Source organism: Carassius auratus, chromosome 11, assembly GCF_003368295.1.
Source record: "Carassius auratus strain Wakin chromosome 11, ASM336829v1, whole genome shotgun sequence".
In the NCBI taxonomy this organism is placed as follows: Eukaryota; Metazoa; Chordata; class Actinopteri; order Cypriniformes; family Cyprinidae; genus Carassius; species Carassius auratus.
In genome coordinates this window covers 14,259,715-14,278,616 of record NC_039253.1, presented here as the reverse complement: position 1 = coordinate 14,278,616, position 18,902 = coordinate 14,259,715, and the positions used below count along the sequence as shown (strand labels likewise).

General features: G+C 38.1%; 2 protein-coding genes across 3 annotated transcripts; both read right to left on the bottom strand.

Moving 5' to 3' along the window:
* Positions 1–25: 25 nt before the first annotated feature.
* cass4 (Cas scaffold protein family member 4) lies at positions 26–12,140 on the bottom strand. Of its 2 annotated transcripts, none has more exons than XM_026275572.1 (7): positions 11,986–12,140; positions 5,271–5,660; positions 4,095–4,142; positions 3,296–3,382; positions 1,869–3,146; positions 1,426–1,509; positions 26–1,327 (listed from the first exon to the last, which is right to left on the bottom strand). In XM_026275572.1, the coding sequence occupies exons 1-7, from the start codon at positions 11,989–11,991 to the stop codon at positions 926–928; spliced, it is 2,295 nt and encodes a 764-aa protein (XP_026131357.1). In that variant the 5' UTR covers positions 11,992–12,140; the 3' UTR covers positions 26–925. The 2 variants fall into 2 exon arrangements, with proteins under 2 accessions (XP_026131357.1, XP_026131358.1); XM_026275573.1 differs by lacking the exon at positions 11,986–12,140 and adding an exon at positions 7,670–7,957.
* A 2,393-nt stretch (positions 12,141–14,533) lies between these two features.
* On the bottom strand, positions 14,534–18,577 carry cstf1 (cleavage stimulation factor, 3' pre-RNA, subunit 1). Its single transcript, XM_026275571.1, has 6 exons — positions 18,482–18,577; positions 17,974–18,151; positions 16,986–17,263; positions 16,651–16,848; positions 16,128–16,518; positions 14,534–15,183 (listed from the first exon to the last, which is right to left on the bottom strand). Exons 2-6 carry the CDS (start codon positions 18,140–18,142, stop codon positions 14,924–14,926), a joined length of 1,296 nt encoding a protein of 431 aa, XP_026131356.1. The 5' UTR covers positions 18,143–18,151; positions 18,482–18,577; the 3' UTR covers positions 14,534–14,923.
* Positions 18,578–18,902: the final 325 nt, after the last annotated feature.

The window sequence follows — 18,902 nt, the reverse complement described above, 5'->3', positions numbered from 1 at the left end:
GATAATTAACATTTTATTTGTGTCTAGAAGAAATATTTTTTACAGAAATAATTTTGTAAAAAAAAAAAAAAAACACCAACGACAACAGTGTGTGAATATTGAAAAATAGAACACTGACAAATTATATATATAAAAAATCCATTAATTGTATTGAGGGAATATTAACATTTTGCTCAAACACTGACTTTTCAAAAACATAATATAGTCATCTATATACATTTTGTCAATATATTATGACCAAAAATCTTCATACAGTGTTGAGCATTATGAAAGTGCAATTTTCATTTAAAGTCTGAGGTTTGGCAGAATGACAACATTACAAAGAATACGACTAATAGATGCCAAGATCACCTTTAAGACTGTTGCTGTATTGCTGCTTTTAAAAAGAGCAGTTTATCCAAAAATGCACATTCTATGACGGAATTTCCATTTTTGGGTGAACTGTCACTTTAACATCTGCACAACAACTAGCACGTTTTCAGCTTTGTCTTCATGTGTTTACATGCACAGTGTCACAGTGATTGCTTAATAACCCCACAACAACGTACAGTAAGTCCATGCAAACACTTCAAACAATGTTCTTTTAATGGGTTATATAATTTTTTAACGGTGACAGCCAAACCTGATTGCAACATAATTTTAATATCTATATGTAAACACCTTAACTGGTATTTGAACAAAAGCTTTTATTCTTGCATCAGCATACTGTTGTAATTGAGGTTATAATTAAAAGTTTTTCCTTTGTTACATTTAACACTGCCTCCACATCCAGACTAACAGGTTGAACAAAAAAGGAGCTTGTATTAAGGGTGGCAAGTTTAGACTCATACAAATCACACAAATTGAAATATTTCACAGATACCATGTTGTCTTCACCAGACCACCTCCACACAATAAACTGGGCAAACAGATGGCAAACTGCTGCTCAGATGTCCAGTGACATTCTGAAGTGTTGTGCCCTTTGAGCCAGCTCTTTGGCTATGTCCTGCACCTCCTGGAGAGCTAGTTTGTCGGGGAAGTTCAAAGCTGCCTTCTTGGTCACTATGGCCAGTTGCTTGAGATGGGCACACAGCTGATTGCTCATAGACAACATATCCCTGCTGGCCTCTTGATTTTTAGCTTCATTACACAGAGTGTTCACGAGTCTTTGGCCCACCATGATGACCAGCTTACTGTGGGAGATGAACGTTTCAGGGGGCTGTCCATCATTCAGGCTACTTAGAAACACACTGATGGCCTTCTGAATAGCTCCAAAATACAGCCGGCAGTGGTCAGAGATGGAGGTCGGGAGTGGACTGCAGGGGTTAATGGACTGTGGTTTGGAAACCTTTTGAAGACACAATGAGTAATAACATGATAAGAGAGTCGAAATCAATGAGTTAATGCAATACGTTGAGCTGTACTGGGAGGGTCACAAGTTTTTACCTGTTTCTTCAAGGTATCACCATTCTTCTTTGATTTAAAACTGCTTTTTGCTGGCTTTGGTTGTTGGTCGAACTCTGTCTTTGTCTGTTGAAAAGCAATAGTATTGGTTATAATTTTTAGGTAAACAGTATTATTGTTCATGTCTTGTATAATTTACTCAACATCACACAACCAGTCAAAAGGTTGGTGTTTTTCAAATGGTAATCATAAGAAATGTTTAGATGTTCATTTGTTAACAATGTTAATGCTAATTTGGGTTAAAATCTTTAATTGTCTGATGAAGAGCCTGTATGATCGAAACCTATGTGATAGTCTGTTATTAAATTTTTATATTTTTGGAGCACAGGTGTGCAGACTTTTTTCTAAATTCATGAACATTTAATATCAACCATTTATCAGTAATAGCTCATAACATGAAAAGAATTATGGTGTGATTTGCCTACCTGAAGTTGTACATAGTCACTTTCATCTATGCCCGAGTCTACCATTGGTTCACTTTTGCTGTGACTTCTTCTTTTAGACGGGCCTATATTCTCCACTACTTCTGGTTCCTTAGCCGGGACTCTGAATAGAAGCTTTCCATTTGCATTCAGGATGGATACCAGCCTCTTCACATCCTCTGGTATGGTTCGAGCCACCATAACAAAGCGCTCCAGGTGGTCAGGCGTCTGTGACTGGCTGTCATCCTGAGCTAGCTTATCTAGCAGCCAGCCCAGATCTCGCAGAGTCTTTGTAGCCTGCTGAAGGATCAAGCCTGAGTCTTCAACAATGGAGAGCTGCTTCAGAAGCCTGGTCCGCAGGTTGGAATCTGTCAGCCGCTGTGCATTACCTTTGACATCCAAGGCGAAGTTCAGAAAGCAGGTGACAGAGTCAGTCACGTTTTCGGTGGCCATGTGGATCTGATGGAGGTGCTGATTCAGATGCTTTTTGGTTCTCCAATGGCTGCTGACGAACAGCATAAGCTTTGGCACAGATTGGCACACTGCTTCTTGCAGCTCAAGCAACCTGTTGCTGGCTTCCTCCTGTGAAAGTGTGACCTCACGCAAGGGCTCAGGTTCAGGAGAACTCAGCATGAAAGAGTCACATGAGCTTCTGGAAGAACTGGAAGCTGTGGAGGAGGTGGACACTGTCGAGCTCCTCTGGTGGTCTTTGTTGTCCTCATCATCCCTTCTTATTGTCTCTTCCACTGGCTGCCTGGACATTGTTCTGCCCCCCAAGGGGCAACGGTCAAACATGGGCCCAGGTTTAGCACTATACTGAAGAGATTCATGGGTCTTTTTAGAGTCTGTTTCAGGAGGTTTTTGCTTTCTGAGTAACACTACAGGGCTCTCTGTTTGTTTAAGGCAAGGTGGGACATCATAGATGTATGAATTTGTTGCATTCCCAGTATCTGTACAAGACTGCACCACTGCTTTGGTCGGTTTAGGGATGTCATAGAGGGGCTGGATAGGGCTGTGCCTGTTTTCAGGCAAGCTGTGATTTGGCAAAGTGTTGTAAAGCAACATGTTTGAATTCATAGTTTTGGGTGGCATGGTGACATAGTTAGACTCACAAGGTTCACATCCTTGTTTTTGGGGGAAAACAGGCACATCATATAGCCATTCAGACTTACAGGGTTTCGGCATGGTACTATAACCACATTTTTGAATACCCTCACTGATAGGGGCTGCTGGGATGTCATAATTGAGGTCTTGGGAAGTCATCGAGGGTAAGGCGTTGACCTAAAAACGAAGCAAATAAATAGCATATTTCACTTAGAAATAGTTCACAAATTGATTTGATTCAGCTTCTGTACTAAACCGGAGCTCCATGAGTGAAGACCGTAATAATGTGTTTGTATGAGTTGCTGTACAGACGATACCATGCTTACTTTTTCCTTGGTTGCAGTCATACATCTCACACTTTGCAGCACTTCATATGTATTATGAAAGTCTGTGTTTGACATCACTGTAGATGGCTTTAAAAGACAAGTTACACAATTTATAATGGTTAGTTTGATCAATATCAATCGCAGATTATTTCACAATCTTTTCAGTCTTTTAACTGAATAATCAAACATGACTAGTGCAAGAGTTTTTAAACTTTTCAGTGCCAAGGACCCCCCCAAAAAATAATGTTTTCATGTACAAATACTCAGAGAATTTAATGTTATTTCGTAACATACTGTATGTTATTTTAATAATGTTATGTTTCCAAATGTTATGTACTAATGTGAAAGACAAAACAAATAATTTTAATAAAAAAAAAAAAATATTTTTTTTCCAGACAAATTCAGAACACATTTTTCTGTGTATTAACATTAGATGCATAAACCTGAAGATATTTTCAGTTTACACAATAAATATTATTTATTTAATAATTTTCTATATTATAAAATGATATCTGGATTTGTTTTTTATTTATGCTGTATTGTTTCAACTGACTAAACAATGTCTGTCAATAAAATAAATAGTGCATAAGTAAAAATGTATTCTATAATCATTGATAATTTCTACATTGTGTGTCTTCATTTTAGCTCTTTGTTTTCCTCTCAATTTTTCTGCAGGCCCTCTTGCACACCTCTAGGTGTCCCATGACATCAATTGTAAACGCCTGGGCTACTGAACAACTCAAAAACAAACAAACAAAAACTCAAGAGCATCTACTGTGAGCAAGGCAGGTTTTCTTACCAGGCTTGGAACATCATATATTTCTGTAGCACCTCTGGCTGTTAAAGCCTGAAAAGATAAAAAGTTTAAGTATAGATGCTTCTATACTAAACAAGCAAAAATTTGAATACTCTAGATGACAATATGGCCCACTTCTTAAAGCGACACAGGACCATTTAAAGTGCTGTAAACTTTACTGTGTGCCTTTCCCATTAACCCAGTTTTTTTAACTGAAGCCATGCAACACATAAGCTGCTAAGGTAAACATTTCTCCCTGAAGCAGGAGGGGAAATGTACAAAATGTGAACCCAGCTACTTCAGCTATTACACAGCACAGACACTTCCCTCTCTCTTCCGCCATAGATCCTCTGGTTGTAGTTAGTGGTGTGTCTGAATTCTGTCTTTACTACTCTTTTACAAGCTCATAAAGCCCATGTGCTTCATACCTGTCCCCACAGAGAGAGGCTCCTGGTCCCCATCTGTAAACTCTTTGCCAGCAGGGGTTTTCTGAGACATTGCTCATTGTTAGCCTCAGTTCAACGTAGTCTACTAAATCATCCACCCATTCAGTTCTCCCTTTTATATTTTAGAATGACTGGCTATTGACATTTCATGGAATATTTACTGAATCACATGTAAAGGTCCAATAACTTTAGCGTCCACACCAATGGACAATAACATAGTTCATTATAAGCACTGTTAATATGTCGCCTGCCACTTTAAATGCTTAAAAGTCAAATGTATTCTGATTGGCTGCCAATGTTTTTTAACAATCAAAATCAAAAATCAAATCCGATTCCAGATTCTGAAAGTTCTGTTTATATGAACCCTAAACATTGCAATCCAATTCATATATATTTTAAATGTATGTAAGCATATGTAGTACAATTCATGGAAGGTATGTTTTAAATCAGAGTATTTTTTTTAAATCAGGTATTTTTGAAACCTGAATCTGAATAATCAGCTTATGAATAATCTGAATTCTTTTCCTGTTGATCAGATGAATTGAGGTCTGCACCACCTGTTTCAATCCAATTGAAATTAATTCAGATTAAGCATAGTTTGCTTTATTTAGGTGTTTATATGAAGGAATCTCAGTCTGACTGAGCCATCAATCTGATTCTCAACAGATTATTTGGGTTCATAAAAACATAGTTACTGATGGAAAATGTGCTGTTGCACCAGCGAGAGACTTACGTCATGAGATCTGGTTCCTTCTAGATCCTCTTGTGCCGTGTGCTTATCTTGTGAAGAGGCAGCTTGAGGGGGCACTTTATATATTGTACTCATTTCTTCATAAATCGGAATCACTGCTGGCCTGGTGGCTTTTGGAATCTGATAGATGTTCTGATGGCAGAGGTTGCTCTCTGTGCCCAAGTTCATACAAAGTTTCTCAGCTTCTGCTGGGGAAAGCGGAGCCAGGCGGTTCGCTGGTGCCAGGCCCTGACGTCCATGAAGAGCACACCTCCACCAGCCGAGGATCCCCGCCACGTTCTTCTCCAGCACCACGATGATGTCACCCTTGCGAAAGGGCAGTTCATCCACGGTTTCGGCTGTGTTGTCATAAAGAGCTCTGGCAAACAGCGGCTAAAGAAAACAGAAGACGGAAGATGTGAGAGAAGGGTCTCTAAAGATAGCTACTGGTTAGAAGAAGACACGTAATGGCAATGACACACAATGAAGGACCACCGTGGATGGCAGTGGTGTCTTGGAATTGGATTTGAACAAACAATGGCCTTGTGTGACATGGATAATGGGCCTTAGCCTAACTAAACACAACTTCGAATCCTTGCTGAAAGAATCCCTGTGACCTTGTTTCTTAGATGTCCTATGAGACTTTGTTCAGATATTATAATCTTTTAAAAAAACATTGTACCGACCCCAAGAATGCGGCCGCGTGTTTGTGTATAAATAAAACGTGAATGACCAAAAGATTTCCGCGACCTTGTATGAATGCATTCATTTTTGTAATATTTGCATTCGTTTTCGTAATACTGAATACTATAACTGAGAATGTGGATGTCCAAAGACAGGTGAATGGACGAAATGGCTTCCTCTATGTTTGGTTTTCACTTCCTGCAACAGTATTCAACAGAAAAGTCTGGTCTAGAATGTTTAACAGTGGGAAACATTGTGAACAATGAATCCATTCAAATAATTTTGAGCAGAACTCTGTTTGTCTCTGATTTCAACAGTAGTTCCGGAGTTTGACACTCAGGTGCTTCAATTGTCTGTACAGTTATTTATAAACAGGCACTCAGACACACACAAACACCTGCACCTGAAAATCATACAGTAAACAAGAGATTTGACGTGAGAGCCGCTCACTCAGCACACGTTACCACACACACATGCACACATGCTTCTACTATGTGCACACGTCCCTTTAAACCCATCCCATGTGCTCACAAATTCCTCAGCAGCAACAGTGCACATGCTTCAAATTAAACCGCAATGGAGTATACTAGAAGAATACCTTTCACAGACATGAACTGTTCATCAGCCACTTAGCCTTGTTCCCAGTTAAATAAATAATACATACAACATAAAACAAAGAAAAACCAATAAAACTGTCAACATTTATAATCTGTTTTTCATTTTGCATTAAATTTCAAGCCATAAAGATCTGATTATACAATATTGTCAGAATACACTCAGTCTGTCCTCATATTTTTAAACTACAGTATGTGACATTCACTATGCTGCGTGCAAAACCCTTTCTTTTTTTTTTTTTGGCCACAATATATGCATGAATGTTTTGTTAAAGTTGGTTGCTTCAATTAATAGTTCAGTAAAACATATTATTTGATTTGTCTTAATCATCTCTAAGTCACCTAACCCTGTATATATAATTTATACATATTTAATACATAATATATATATTATTTTATATTCTACACACATATATCATTGCAGCACTATATCTTAAGGACTAATTCTGACTATTAACTAGATCCTTATTAGCATGTGTATAACTAGCATACTGGCTTTTATTAGTACTTTTAAAACAAATATTTATGACATATACTGAACTACCTTACTAATTATTAATAGGTAGCAAATTACTTTATGGAGGGAAAACTCTGAATTAATGGTGAATATGTTCTCTATTCCAAGGTATAACTATTTATATATACAATGTGGGTGTGTGTGTGTGTGTGTGTGTATATATATATATATATAGAGAGAGAGAGAGAGAGAAATATATAGCCAAGTATTGTTCTATTCTAAGAAAATATAAATTGATGGAAAGCTTACTTATATAACTTAATACACACACACGTGTTTTTTTTGTGAAAAGTGGGGACATCCCATAGGCATAATGGTTTTTATACTGTTTTCTTTTACCAGAATATTCTTTAAAAAAAAGAGGTGGGTTTTGACTGACTCACAACTCACCTAAAGCTTAAATATAAATTCTAAATCGAAGAGCTGTCTGCAAAGATGATCACAAACTCTTCCATGTAATTTACATGTGTGTGCGACGTGTGTATTCATGTGTTTGCAGTAGCCCCCCCTCATATCCTCTCCCCCAACACAGCCTTCCTTCCTCAAAGCTCCACTCCCCGCAGATAAGAGACGGGTGCAAGCGCTACCTTAAATGGCTCATGGACGGATCCTCTGTCACAAAGCCTCTATTCAGCCCACAGAGCATCAGTTCCGCTCACAAGCACTCCACTCGATTGCAACGCAGGCTTTGGTTAATGCACGCTGACCACAATAAACCACAGACCCTCCTACACTAACCCACACAGACCAAAACACAACAGAGCCAGTCCCAGCATGCTTTGTGTGTACATGATAACCTTGAGTGTGCTGCAAACGAGAGCACCAAACCCGAGTTGCACCAATTTACTTTAATAGTAGACATGGCATGGCATACAAAAGAATAAGATATGTATCTCTTGTGGTTATTTCAGTTGTTTGTTTTGCTAACAACAACACAACAACAAGAGTTTTCGGAACGTACGATAATACAATATGCCTGATTTGCATAAAAAGAATCACTGAATTCATACTGAAAAGAGTTCTTGTAATAAATTGATTGAAATGTATTTACTTACTTGGTAATTGAATATGCTTAAAAAAAACCACGATGTATATTTTTTTTACAGTGTACAAGTAAAAAATGTTTTGGTTGGTAGGTCAAAACTCAGTTTGAGACATATATCAACATTGGCTCAACCAATGGCGTGAGCTTGGGGCGGGGTTATACGTTTGCCCCAGCCAATGAAAGAAGGTAAAAGCATTATTTTCGCAATTCTGTTTTGTGATCCTGGTGGCACAGGAATTAGGGTGTTTTCACACTTATTAACATATTTCTGCTAAAAAAAAAATGGTTGGAACATTGTACACACAGTTCACTATAGATAAACACTCTAATGTTTGCTGAAATGATGTGACTGTAGTGAATTTGCCCCTGGTCTGTACCACCGCACACGTGTCTTTAAAGGAAAGACTGCTGAGTGTGTACATTTCTAAGTTTGCGTTTGGAGTATGAGTGTGTGTACAGTGAGAAAGGAGGTCAAATTGAGCTGGGATTCCAGCACACGCCTGCTTGTGCAGATCAGACTGGGACAGCTGGCCTCAGCTCTCAAGAAGCAGCTGTCTCTCTCCTTCATGTCTCTCTCTCTGCACATACAAGATGAAAACTGGGATATGCCATACTGTGTTTTCACATAATGATCATTTCCAGTATTTTTTATTGCACGATTCACTAGAATACCTTTGGAGCAATATTTCTTTTAATGAAAAATACATATTTCGGTGACACTATTAGACTTCTTTCAAAAATATTATTATTATTTTTTGAATAAAATTAATATGAATTTCTTCAGAGAACTACATATATTCCTATGAACAAGTGTAGTCAGAAATGATCCATACATGTACAGTAAGTGTCAGCTTTTATGGTAAAAATGTGTTCACACTTTTAGTGTGTGAAAGAGCTTCCCATTCTGTTTAACCTCCAACCTATGGGTGAAAGTGCAAAACCCCAGTGTCAGCACTCCTCAGCAGAGGATTCTATGTACAATGCAAAAAGGCCTGCTATACAGAGAATGACAAAAAGATTCTCAGATATTTTCATCATTAGCACTTTCTAATGTTATATTAATGGGCCCACAAAAGAAAACCATTTTTTTCCAGACAATGAAAGTCAATGGGGTCCAAAACAACCTTGGCCCTCATTGACTTCCACCATATGGACAAAACCACACAGAAAATGCACTTTTTCCACATTTTGTACTCTAAAGAAAGTAAGTAAACTATCCCTTTAATTGTAAAACTGCGCACATATTTGAAATGGTAGAGAAGCTGTTGATTAGACAAAGTGGTCCATATTTCCAAAGGAATAATATTTTTGGAGTGATAGGATTGCTTTGACATAAATATTTATAGCGTGTTCACAGGGTCACTGGCTGCAGGCAATGAGCATCTCTCTTCACAGAGCCAGGAAGCTGCCTTGTTAAGATGATATATTAGACCGTCACACACTGAGTGAATGCATGAGTATGCACCGATGTAGGCCGTCTGAGATATGCTTCGTGCAAATAGTGTACCCAAGCAAAATTTCACTTGCTTTCCAAGCTCATCTCATAGTTTAAAGGCTTTTTTAGAAGTGACAACTTTATCCCACTCTCTCCCATGCATCGGAGAGTAGTTAACAAGAACCAACTTAAATATTTGTTCTTGGCCAAAATACAGACAATATAGCATGTACAGATGATAAAAAAAAAAAAAAAAACTTTTAGCAATCGGGTCTGGTTCACTTTGCAGCTTATTGAATTGAAGAACTAACAGCAAGGGACTTTTTGACCAATATGCAAATGCATGTTTTTAATGTGATGTGATAGACTGGAAACATTACTGTGATGTTTTAATCAGCTGGTTGAACTCTCGTTCTGATGGCACCCATTCAGGATCCAGTGGTGAACAAGCGTTATAATGCTCAATTTCTCCAAATGGATTCAGATAAAGAAACAAATCTAGCCACATCTCGGTTGGCCTGAGGATGAGTACATTTTCACTTTTAGGTGAACTTAAAAGTGTTCACCAAAACTTGAACCAATATGCTAATTAATACCCATTAAATGTGAAAAAGGTCAACAGCCACTAACACCCAGCCGTTATATATAAACTGTTCAACTTAAACTTCTCTGGTATTTCCTGTGTCACAGCAATGATGATATCGTACACAGATCTCTTGTTTCTCAGAGATGACTTCATGGGACCCATCGATTCTTATGGCTCTGTTTGTTTCTTTCTTTCATTTTTCCAGGGAGGATACAGAAGATAATCATGACTGACTGATTTTTAGATATGCTACACGAGTAAATGCAATCATCCCATCACTAGCTACAAGTTCCCCTTTTAGAAATTTGAGTGTTTTGAAATGATACCAGGAAATGTAAAGCATCTACGCAATACAACGATTGAATGTAAAGACAAGCAGCAGATTATGCTAGATGATCATGATATATTGCAAAAAAAGGCTGAGGGAGTATTTTGCAGACTATTTCCTGACCCTTCATGTTTTTCTGCTTTTATGCATACACTGTCACCACATTTTGACATCTTCCTATAGCAGAGGCTTTGTAGATTTTTTTCCCCCTGATTCATCGAGTACGTTTAAGTTGTTAGCTTAGATACATTTAGTTACAAATGTGAACATGCATTACCAGAAGCTTCTATATTTAACATGTAATAAATACAGCGAGGTTTAAGGTATAAAATGTAACCTTATAACATGTTGGCTTTCAGTTTTTTGATCAGTGTCTTTTGATTCGAAGGGAATAGAAAATAGAAGTTCTCTAAAGAGAAGTCTACTCCCTATGTCTTGGAAATGTGGGTGAGAGGAACCAGGCCGGTCTGTGGGTGTGATTTTGTCACTAATTTCTGTCACGGCACACCGCAGATGATTAAAATACTTGATACAAGGAAGGTCCCGGAAATGACCAAAAGGTCAAATGTCAAAGAAACCTGTAAGTCGCAAAGATTAAAATAAACTTTCAGAGTCAGTAAGGTTTTTCGTTTTGGTAAATCCAGCGAGGATCCGTTATTATTTTAAAGCGGCAGTAAAGAATCCTGAATCCTAAAGTGACCAATTATGTTTCCATTAGGTCACTAGAGAGTATTGAGGCTTATATTTCACCTTTTGTTGGTCTACAGGTGTACAAACCACTCCAATATGTGAAAGCAGATCAGGAGTAAGTACAGCAGATCACTCATTTAGACAAACTTTTCTGCATTCTAACCTAAAATCAATTCCTGTACGGACCAGTCTAGTCAACTGAATCCAGCTGGATATAGAAACGGACAAAATATATCCAACTTGATACTAAATGCCTCATAGATAAACACATACATGTTTTATCACATGTGTAACCTTAAACCACAGCCAAGATTTTGGTTGTGACAAAGTTCAGCAGTTCAGTGTTAAGCTCTTCACTAACAGCATCAGATAACCATAGTAATATTTACTCGTATGGAGATGCGACTTGAATAGTACAAGTGCTAATATGCATCTATAAAGTTTCTTGTAAGATCTCCAACCCAACTCGACCCTGGTTTCAAAAGAAGAGAGCATGTTAAAGACCACAATAAAGTGCCATTCTCTTTCTTTCTCTCTCAGGGTTAACGGCATCACATTACAAAGCACCTGCAAATGTAAGAGTCAGTACGAGGCTCAGGCGGTGAGGGCAAGGGTTAGAGCTGACACCACATCTGAATGGTAAGGAAAAATAAAAAATACTATTGTTTTTTTTTTTTTAAACACTGACAGCTGGCTAGTATGGTTCTTCTGAGAAATCTTTTAATGTTACAAGTTCATTCAGGGTCTGAAGATGCACCTAAAGAAGTGATGTGTCATTTCTGAAGATGTTTAGTTAATTTAGAAGTGAAAAATACCCACCTCCATCGCTGAGATATGAATCCTATGATCAATCAGTTTATAAATCCCATTCAAAAGTCCATGTAGAATTGACAGACACAGTAAAGCATCTGTGCTTCTGTTTGCTATATCTCTATGTTCTCTGGTCCTCTGTCACACACACACACATTGCCTGAATAAACCCAGAGTCCACAAACTTCACAAGAAGGGGTGGGGAGTGCAGCATTCACTCATGACATGTGTCTTGCTCTCATGCACGTCAGCCAATCAGAATCCCCTTTAACAACTGCTGCCGCACCTCCTCCAACTTCTATGAAACTGTTAGAGAATATCTGTGCATCTGATTTTGAAAAAGCAGAAGTTAGTCAGCCTGAATGTAGGTTCTTTTCCAAAAGAAAGACGCGGTCTTTTAAGTATCATTGTTCATTTACTTCCACTGTTTGTTTTACAAATCTGTTTTCATTTTCGCCTGCTCGCACAAGCTGATTTACTGTTTCAACTGGACGATTCTTTAGTGGTCAAACTTTGTTGTCTGGACAATGGAGAGAGCCCCTGTTAAGAGCCGGTGGGGGTTGGACACCAATGATATACAACAGGGGTTCTCAACTTGTGGGTCGCGACCCAAAAATGGGTCACAGCTCTGTTCCGATTAGGTTGTGGAAAGAACTGAATAAAACATTTTAGAAGCAAATAATACAATTTTATATTAGTAATTTTTGATGTCAAAGCACTCCATCACACTCTACACCATTATGAAGCCAATTCATTCACCTGATACTTAAAAACAACACAAAGGGTTTACTTTTTTTTTTTTTTTGCAGTTTATATAAGCAAAAAATATCTAGCAAAATACTTCATGTGTACAAAATCTGTCTTTCTAGCTATAATTGTAATGCTATAATTTCCAGTTGTGGTCTGGTAGAAGCTGTGGACAAACATTACAACTCTGTAATGACTTGTTACACATACTACGTGCGTAAACATTTCTTTTGTGAAGCCGGTGAGATCATTTTCCCTTCCCTAAATCCAAATGAATAAATACGGACCTGTGGCACAGTAAACAGGCTAGCCACATTTACTGTGAATGTGGCTTTGCACCAGCACTATTAAGAGCCTGACCAGAACAAGCAAAGGAGGATCTTGAAACCGTATGAGGAATTACCCGTCTGCATCTAATATTTAGAGAAACTTATAGGCAATTTAGCCTTGAAAAAGCTAACTGCTAATAGCAATTCTTTCCTCAGAGGCAAAACTCCTATTTTTAGATGTTAGAAAATCATGTTTACGTTGACACTTGACATTACTGATAAAAAACTCCAAAAATACCAGCCCGGGTTCTAAATGCATGCAAGTTATGTTCCACAGTACTGACTACTAACGCAGTGTTCAACTGGGTGTATTGCAGTTTGTGGCGATTGCAGACCAGATTTTAAGCAACTATCCACCACATACATTAACATATGAGGATGTTGCTGGGTCACATGTCTGGATCTCGAGGGAATTCAGCAGAACAGCTCTGCAAGCAGCGGTTGGTTTGCACTGTTGGTAAATGACTAATGTGTCGTTTCGTCTATATGCGGCAGTGTTGTTGGCCACGGTTTCCTTTCAATACATCACTTTTCGTGAGAGCTTTGCTTAAACCATTAGCTGCAATTAAAAAATTAATAAAAATAAAAATGATGAAACAAAACCCACACTGAACGTACAAATGAAGTTGTTGAGAAGCATTGGTCCTGCAAGCTGCAAAACTGATTGCACAATAGATGCTTCTAAACAAACCAAAGACTGCAAATACATGTTTAAAAAGCTCTGAGGAAATCAGCTAAATGAAATGAATAAATGAGGAAGGAAATACTGCTGATTATTTTGATAAATGACATATGGTCACGATGCAAAGGCGTCGAAAAGCCCACTCTCAAATATCTATAGCTAGGTCCTAAATATGGCTCTGGGTGCTCTTTCAGTTGTATAATATTGCTTGAAAATTTGGGGTCAGAATTAAGGAATACTTCATAAGGGATGCAATAAATTGAACAAAAAGATGATATTTATAATAACACTAAATATTTAAAATAAATGCTGTTCTTCTGAACTTTCTGTTCTGCACAACTCTTTTCAACCCTGATGATAGGAATAGTTTCTTCATATCTGAATGATTTCTGAAGGATCATGTGGCACTGGAGACTGCAGTAATAATGCTGAAAACTCTTAAAATATATTCAGATTCTAAATACTTATTTAAAATAGCAACAATATTTCACAACAAGACTTTTTTAAATGTATTTTATAATCAAACAACTGCAGCCTTGCTGAGCATGAGACTTTCTTCGAAAGAAAAAATCCTTCCCCAACTTTATAATGGCAGTATGAGTCTAGTGGGTTCTACTCTCAGAATTTTCTCATGGTTGAATGGTTTAAACGAGTTACACTAAAAGTTGAATGCTTGGGGTCAGGAGTTTGTTCAAATCCTTAACCCAAAGTTTGCTCAACAGCAAGCTGTACAATGATTCAATGCCATTCAAAAACACTTCCGACGTTTAACTACGAAAAAAACTGAATAGCACAAGAACCAGTTTTCCCAGAGTCTTTTAATATAAAACAAAGGGCACAGTACAAATCGAAATAAAAAAAAAAAGAAAAAGAAATGACATTCTAGGCACTTGCCAAGACGGAATAGTACTCATCTACTTGTTATCAGATACACAAATAACACAAAAAAATTTTCTAGCGGCGAGTGTAATATCAATGCAACTTTACAACTGATAGTTTTGATGTTACTGAAAAGTACATTTCTAAAACTCTAAAAACGATGGATCTGATGATTCGTAAAACAGCACCACCCACATGTAATACAAAGGTACTACAGTCAAAAGCTCTCTAAAGCTTGCAAAATGGTTTTGTGTTAAATAATGCACGGGCTTGGCAAACAAGGCTGCAAAGTTATAAACACAAATGTCTCCTAGTCAGTGGTGGTGCGGCGATACCAGAATCGAGCTCTGAAGTCATCGCTGCAGGTCATGAAGCCGGGGTTGGTGGGTGAGTGTACGATACAGCGCACGATGTTATTGTGGCCTAATGAGAGCAGGTTTTTCCTCTCGGCTGTGCGTGAATCCCAGCAGCACAGGCTGATGGTTCGCTCATCCGGCAGCAGCACATAGTCCTCCGTGTGGTTGAAAATACCCTGAGTGCGGTGCGTTTGTCGCCCGCTGAGACCTGCGCCTGCGTGACGGGAAACACCGAGATGGAGTGTGAGGAATCATGATACAGATTATATAATGAATTGATCCAGTCCTAGATGCTGAAAACATTTCAGTCTATTATGCTTACAAATAATATAGATTTTCTCCCAATTAATAATGTAAATTATATGAGGCAATGTTAAATTAATTTAAGCCAGTAACCAGTCTTTACAAACTAATTATCAAAAGAGAAGGACTGCATTAGTTATTGAAAAAAAATAAATAAAAATAATTAGAGTTCTTTCTTGTGAACTGTGAGCTTGTGTTTTAGAATAAATCAGTTCATAAGAGTCATTTGTCCAGGACTCAGACGTTAATGTTCATGCTGTATGTTTTTTGACAATTCATAAGCAAATCACTCATGATTCAGTTCAGTAGATGTTTTTGATTAACTACAAAGAACTGGTTCAGTTGTCTGGGAATCAGAACTCTGTTTATATGCGGTGTTTTTGATGTACTTTAAAGAACTGACAAATTCACTAAAATGAATCGGTTCATAAGAGTCATTTGTCCAGGATCAGAGTATACTGGTTGTTGATTCAATATAAAGAACTGACTCGTAGAAGTTATTTTCTTGTGAATCAGACTGCACTGGACAAGCTAGTCAAATAATAATAATAATAAATAAAAAAAATTGTAACATTTGCCCAGAAATCAGACTAATGCATATAGTTTTTCTTGCCATTATGCTGCAGTACACACTTTTTTTTTTTTTTTTTTTTTTACATTTAATACTGGCCGCAAACATTAACATCTTAAGTAAAAAATTATTTATTTCACAAATGAAGATTCAGCAGCAAAAGATTTTAGGAAGCGATATCGAGACTGCTTAAAAAAAATAAATAAATGAACACAATGAATCACAATTCTTCATCTAGCCTGCGTGATCTATAATCTAAACCTACCCATAATTCTCTATTTTACCTGTGTACTTGACTAGAGTACGGCCTGTAGAAATTTCCCAGAGTTTGGCGACAGAATCCTTCCCGCAGGACAGAACGTACTTGGAGTTCTTGGAGAAAACAGCCGAGCAGACCTCAGCGCCGTCGTGGGCTTTCTCAAAGGTGGTCACGCACCGGTTCGACACTCCGTCCCACAACTTGATGCTGCCGTCTTTGCTACAGGTGACGTAGCTGTTAGCGCTGGGATTATAACAGACTCCGCAGATGGTGTCGGTGTGCTGGTCCAGAGGGTTACAGGACACAAAACACTGGAAAGTGTTAACGTCATAAAGACGCAAGGTTGGGTGTTGCGTGCCGACCAGTAAGAAATCCCCAGATGGATGGAAGGAGATGGAGCGCAACATTTCAGCTTCCTGTAGGAAAAAAAAAAGGGAGAAACATTCCATGCAAACATCTCCAATAAACGAAGGACCACAAATGACCTTTTAAACTCAAATTGAGCTTTTCAAACTAATTCAGAGGCATGATTTAGCTTGATTTTATACCTGTATGTGCTTGAAGGCTCTTTTCGCAGACGGCTTTGAATAATCAAAGAGTTTGAGGGTGTAATCACGAGAGCCAGAGGCTAAGATCTGTTCGGTCGGGTGAAAAGCCAGGCATGTGACCTCATCCACATGATCATACAAGGTTCTGATTACAGGGTGGTTCTCCATGTTCTGCTGGGCCGTTTCATTCATCATCACCTAAATCATGATACAAATAAAAAATATTATTATTATTTTTTAGGGCAGGAACTTGGTTCTGCATCAGACATTGGAGAGGTATGGGTGCAAATGTTGTACAAATTTAAAATACAGCTGGATGAAATGTAAGATCTCACCTCAAGAGGCATGGCGCTTTTGGCCAGCATGCGCTCAGTATCCAGGATCTTAATGGAGGCGTCAGCGGAGCCCGTGGCTATGAGCTGCCCATCGCGGCTGTAGGTGGCCACACGGCATGGACCCTTATGAGACGTCACATAACAGGTCTCATACTCTGATGCTTCTGGGGACATGGTTTGCACGTCTGCATCAAATTCCAGGTCAATGGCCACACCGGGAGCCACGGTGTCCGAGCGGCCAATGGCGTACTGTACCGCGCTGTCATCATTCTCCATTCCTATGAAATCAGATTAAAAGTACTTTTCTGGTTTCTTCGACAAACATTTCTTCAGCCCAACACAGTTTCTTTTAAAATGATTCATACTTGTGAGCTAGTAAATAATAAGCATACAGATTGTTTTTCATTCAATTGCTCTTGTATCCACGCACATAGGTTAAACACACCATTTACGTATTTGATACTCTACAAAACGGTGCTATAGGGTGACACAGAGAAGACAAATTGTTGTATAAAATCATTATTTTAGGTTTTTTTTGCACACAAAAAGTATTCTCCTAGCATCATAAAATTACCACTGATGTCAGATGGATCATTTTAACGATCTCCTTGATACGTTTCTGAGCCTTAATCGTGGTAGGACCATTGCTGTCTATGGGAGGGTCAGAGAGCACTCGGAATTCATTAAAAATATCTTAATTTGTGTTCCGAAGATCTTACAGGTTTGATACAACACGAAAGGCGAGTAATTAATGACAATTTTCATTTTTGGGTGAACTATCCCTTAAAACTACTTCAGTTGTTAAATTCTTTTATGAAGTAATACTTATGTTTCAGCTTCAGGATTTTAAGAGCAAAGAGGAAATGTATTCTTCATTGCAAAGAAAAAAGTAGATGGAAGTAGTTATTAGGCACTTGTTTGGTTCCTTGTTATTTAGCAGTTATACAGTATTGAACACTAAAAGCTTCAAAAAATGCTCGGGTCGTACCTGTCTTGGCCAGCTGCATGAGCTGCTCTGATGGAGACACCACGCTCTGGGGCTTCACCTCATTGATCAGACTGTTGGCGATGTTGGTGTAGCCGTCATACAGCAGCTGGCTGATGATCAGTCTGTACAGGTGCTGTCTGTCCTTCAGTGTGGGCTTGGGCCGGAACATCTTCGCTATCTGAAAGTGAACGAAGCAAGATGCTCAGACTGCAAGTAACGTTAGTTTTCTGTTTGGAAACCTAGTGAGCCGCCTATCGAGATAACACGTTCTATGATACTCAAAATGTTTTCCAGGTAAGTTAAGTTAGGCCACTTGGACTCAAAACAGACCCTTTGTTATTCATTCTATCTAGAGCGTTGTTATCGCAAAACGGTTCGTGATATAGATTTCGACGAATCATTTTAAAGGTGGTTTGTGTCTGATTTGAAATAAAGGTAAAAGTAAACAACAATTAGTATATACACGGCACTTCATTTATTTAAAAAGTGCATATGATTAACGACTTACCAGTTCAAGACTTCAGGAGGTGCGTGCACACGCGTTGTACGTCTGACGTCACGACGTACGCATATATGGTGGAGTTGTGGGAATAAATCAGACACATTAAAAGTCTCCGGCTGATTTAAAGTAAAAGTCCCTAACTGGCTGTTTTTGTTTACCTGATATTAATAATAAAAAGCTTACATTACGTAATGCTAAGCAATTTTAGAAGTCAATTAGGAATACAATAAATGAAATGCATGGTCTACTTCTGTGTTCTAATGTTCTTTTTTTGTTCCAAATGACGTTTACGTTAAAGGGTTATGCTACTGGAGATAGCTAGGGAATATATATGGGAATATTTTTTCACTGTGCCTCTCAATATTAATTCTTATAGATGGTATTATGTTTTTACCTTTTTTAAAGTATTTATTTAAATGATTATTTT

Bases quoted from the DNA above. Each gene is read 5' to 3' on its own strand.
- cstf1 (XM_026275571.1), bottom strand. From the start codon at position 18,142: ATGTTCCGGCCCAAGCCCACACTGAAGGACAGACAGCACCTGTACAGA. The intron at 17,264-17,973 runs GTACGACCCGAG...CTGATTTCATAG, and splicing joins CATGCAGCTGGCCAAGACAG to GAATGGAGAATGATGACAGC. The intron at 16,519-16,650 runs GTATAAAATCAA...TTTTTCCTACAG, and splicing joins GAGCCTTCAAGCACATACAG to GAAGCTGAAATGTTGCGCTC.
- cass4 (XM_026275572.1), bottom strand. The intron at 3,147-3,295 runs GTAAGCATGGTA...CTTCGTTTTTAG, and splicing joins TGACTGCAACCAAGGAAAAA to GTCAACGCCTTACCCTCGAT. The intron at 1,328-1,425 runs GTAAAAACTTGT...TGTCTTCAAAAG, and splicing joins GTGATACCTTGAAGAAACAG to GTTTCCAAACCACAGTCCAT.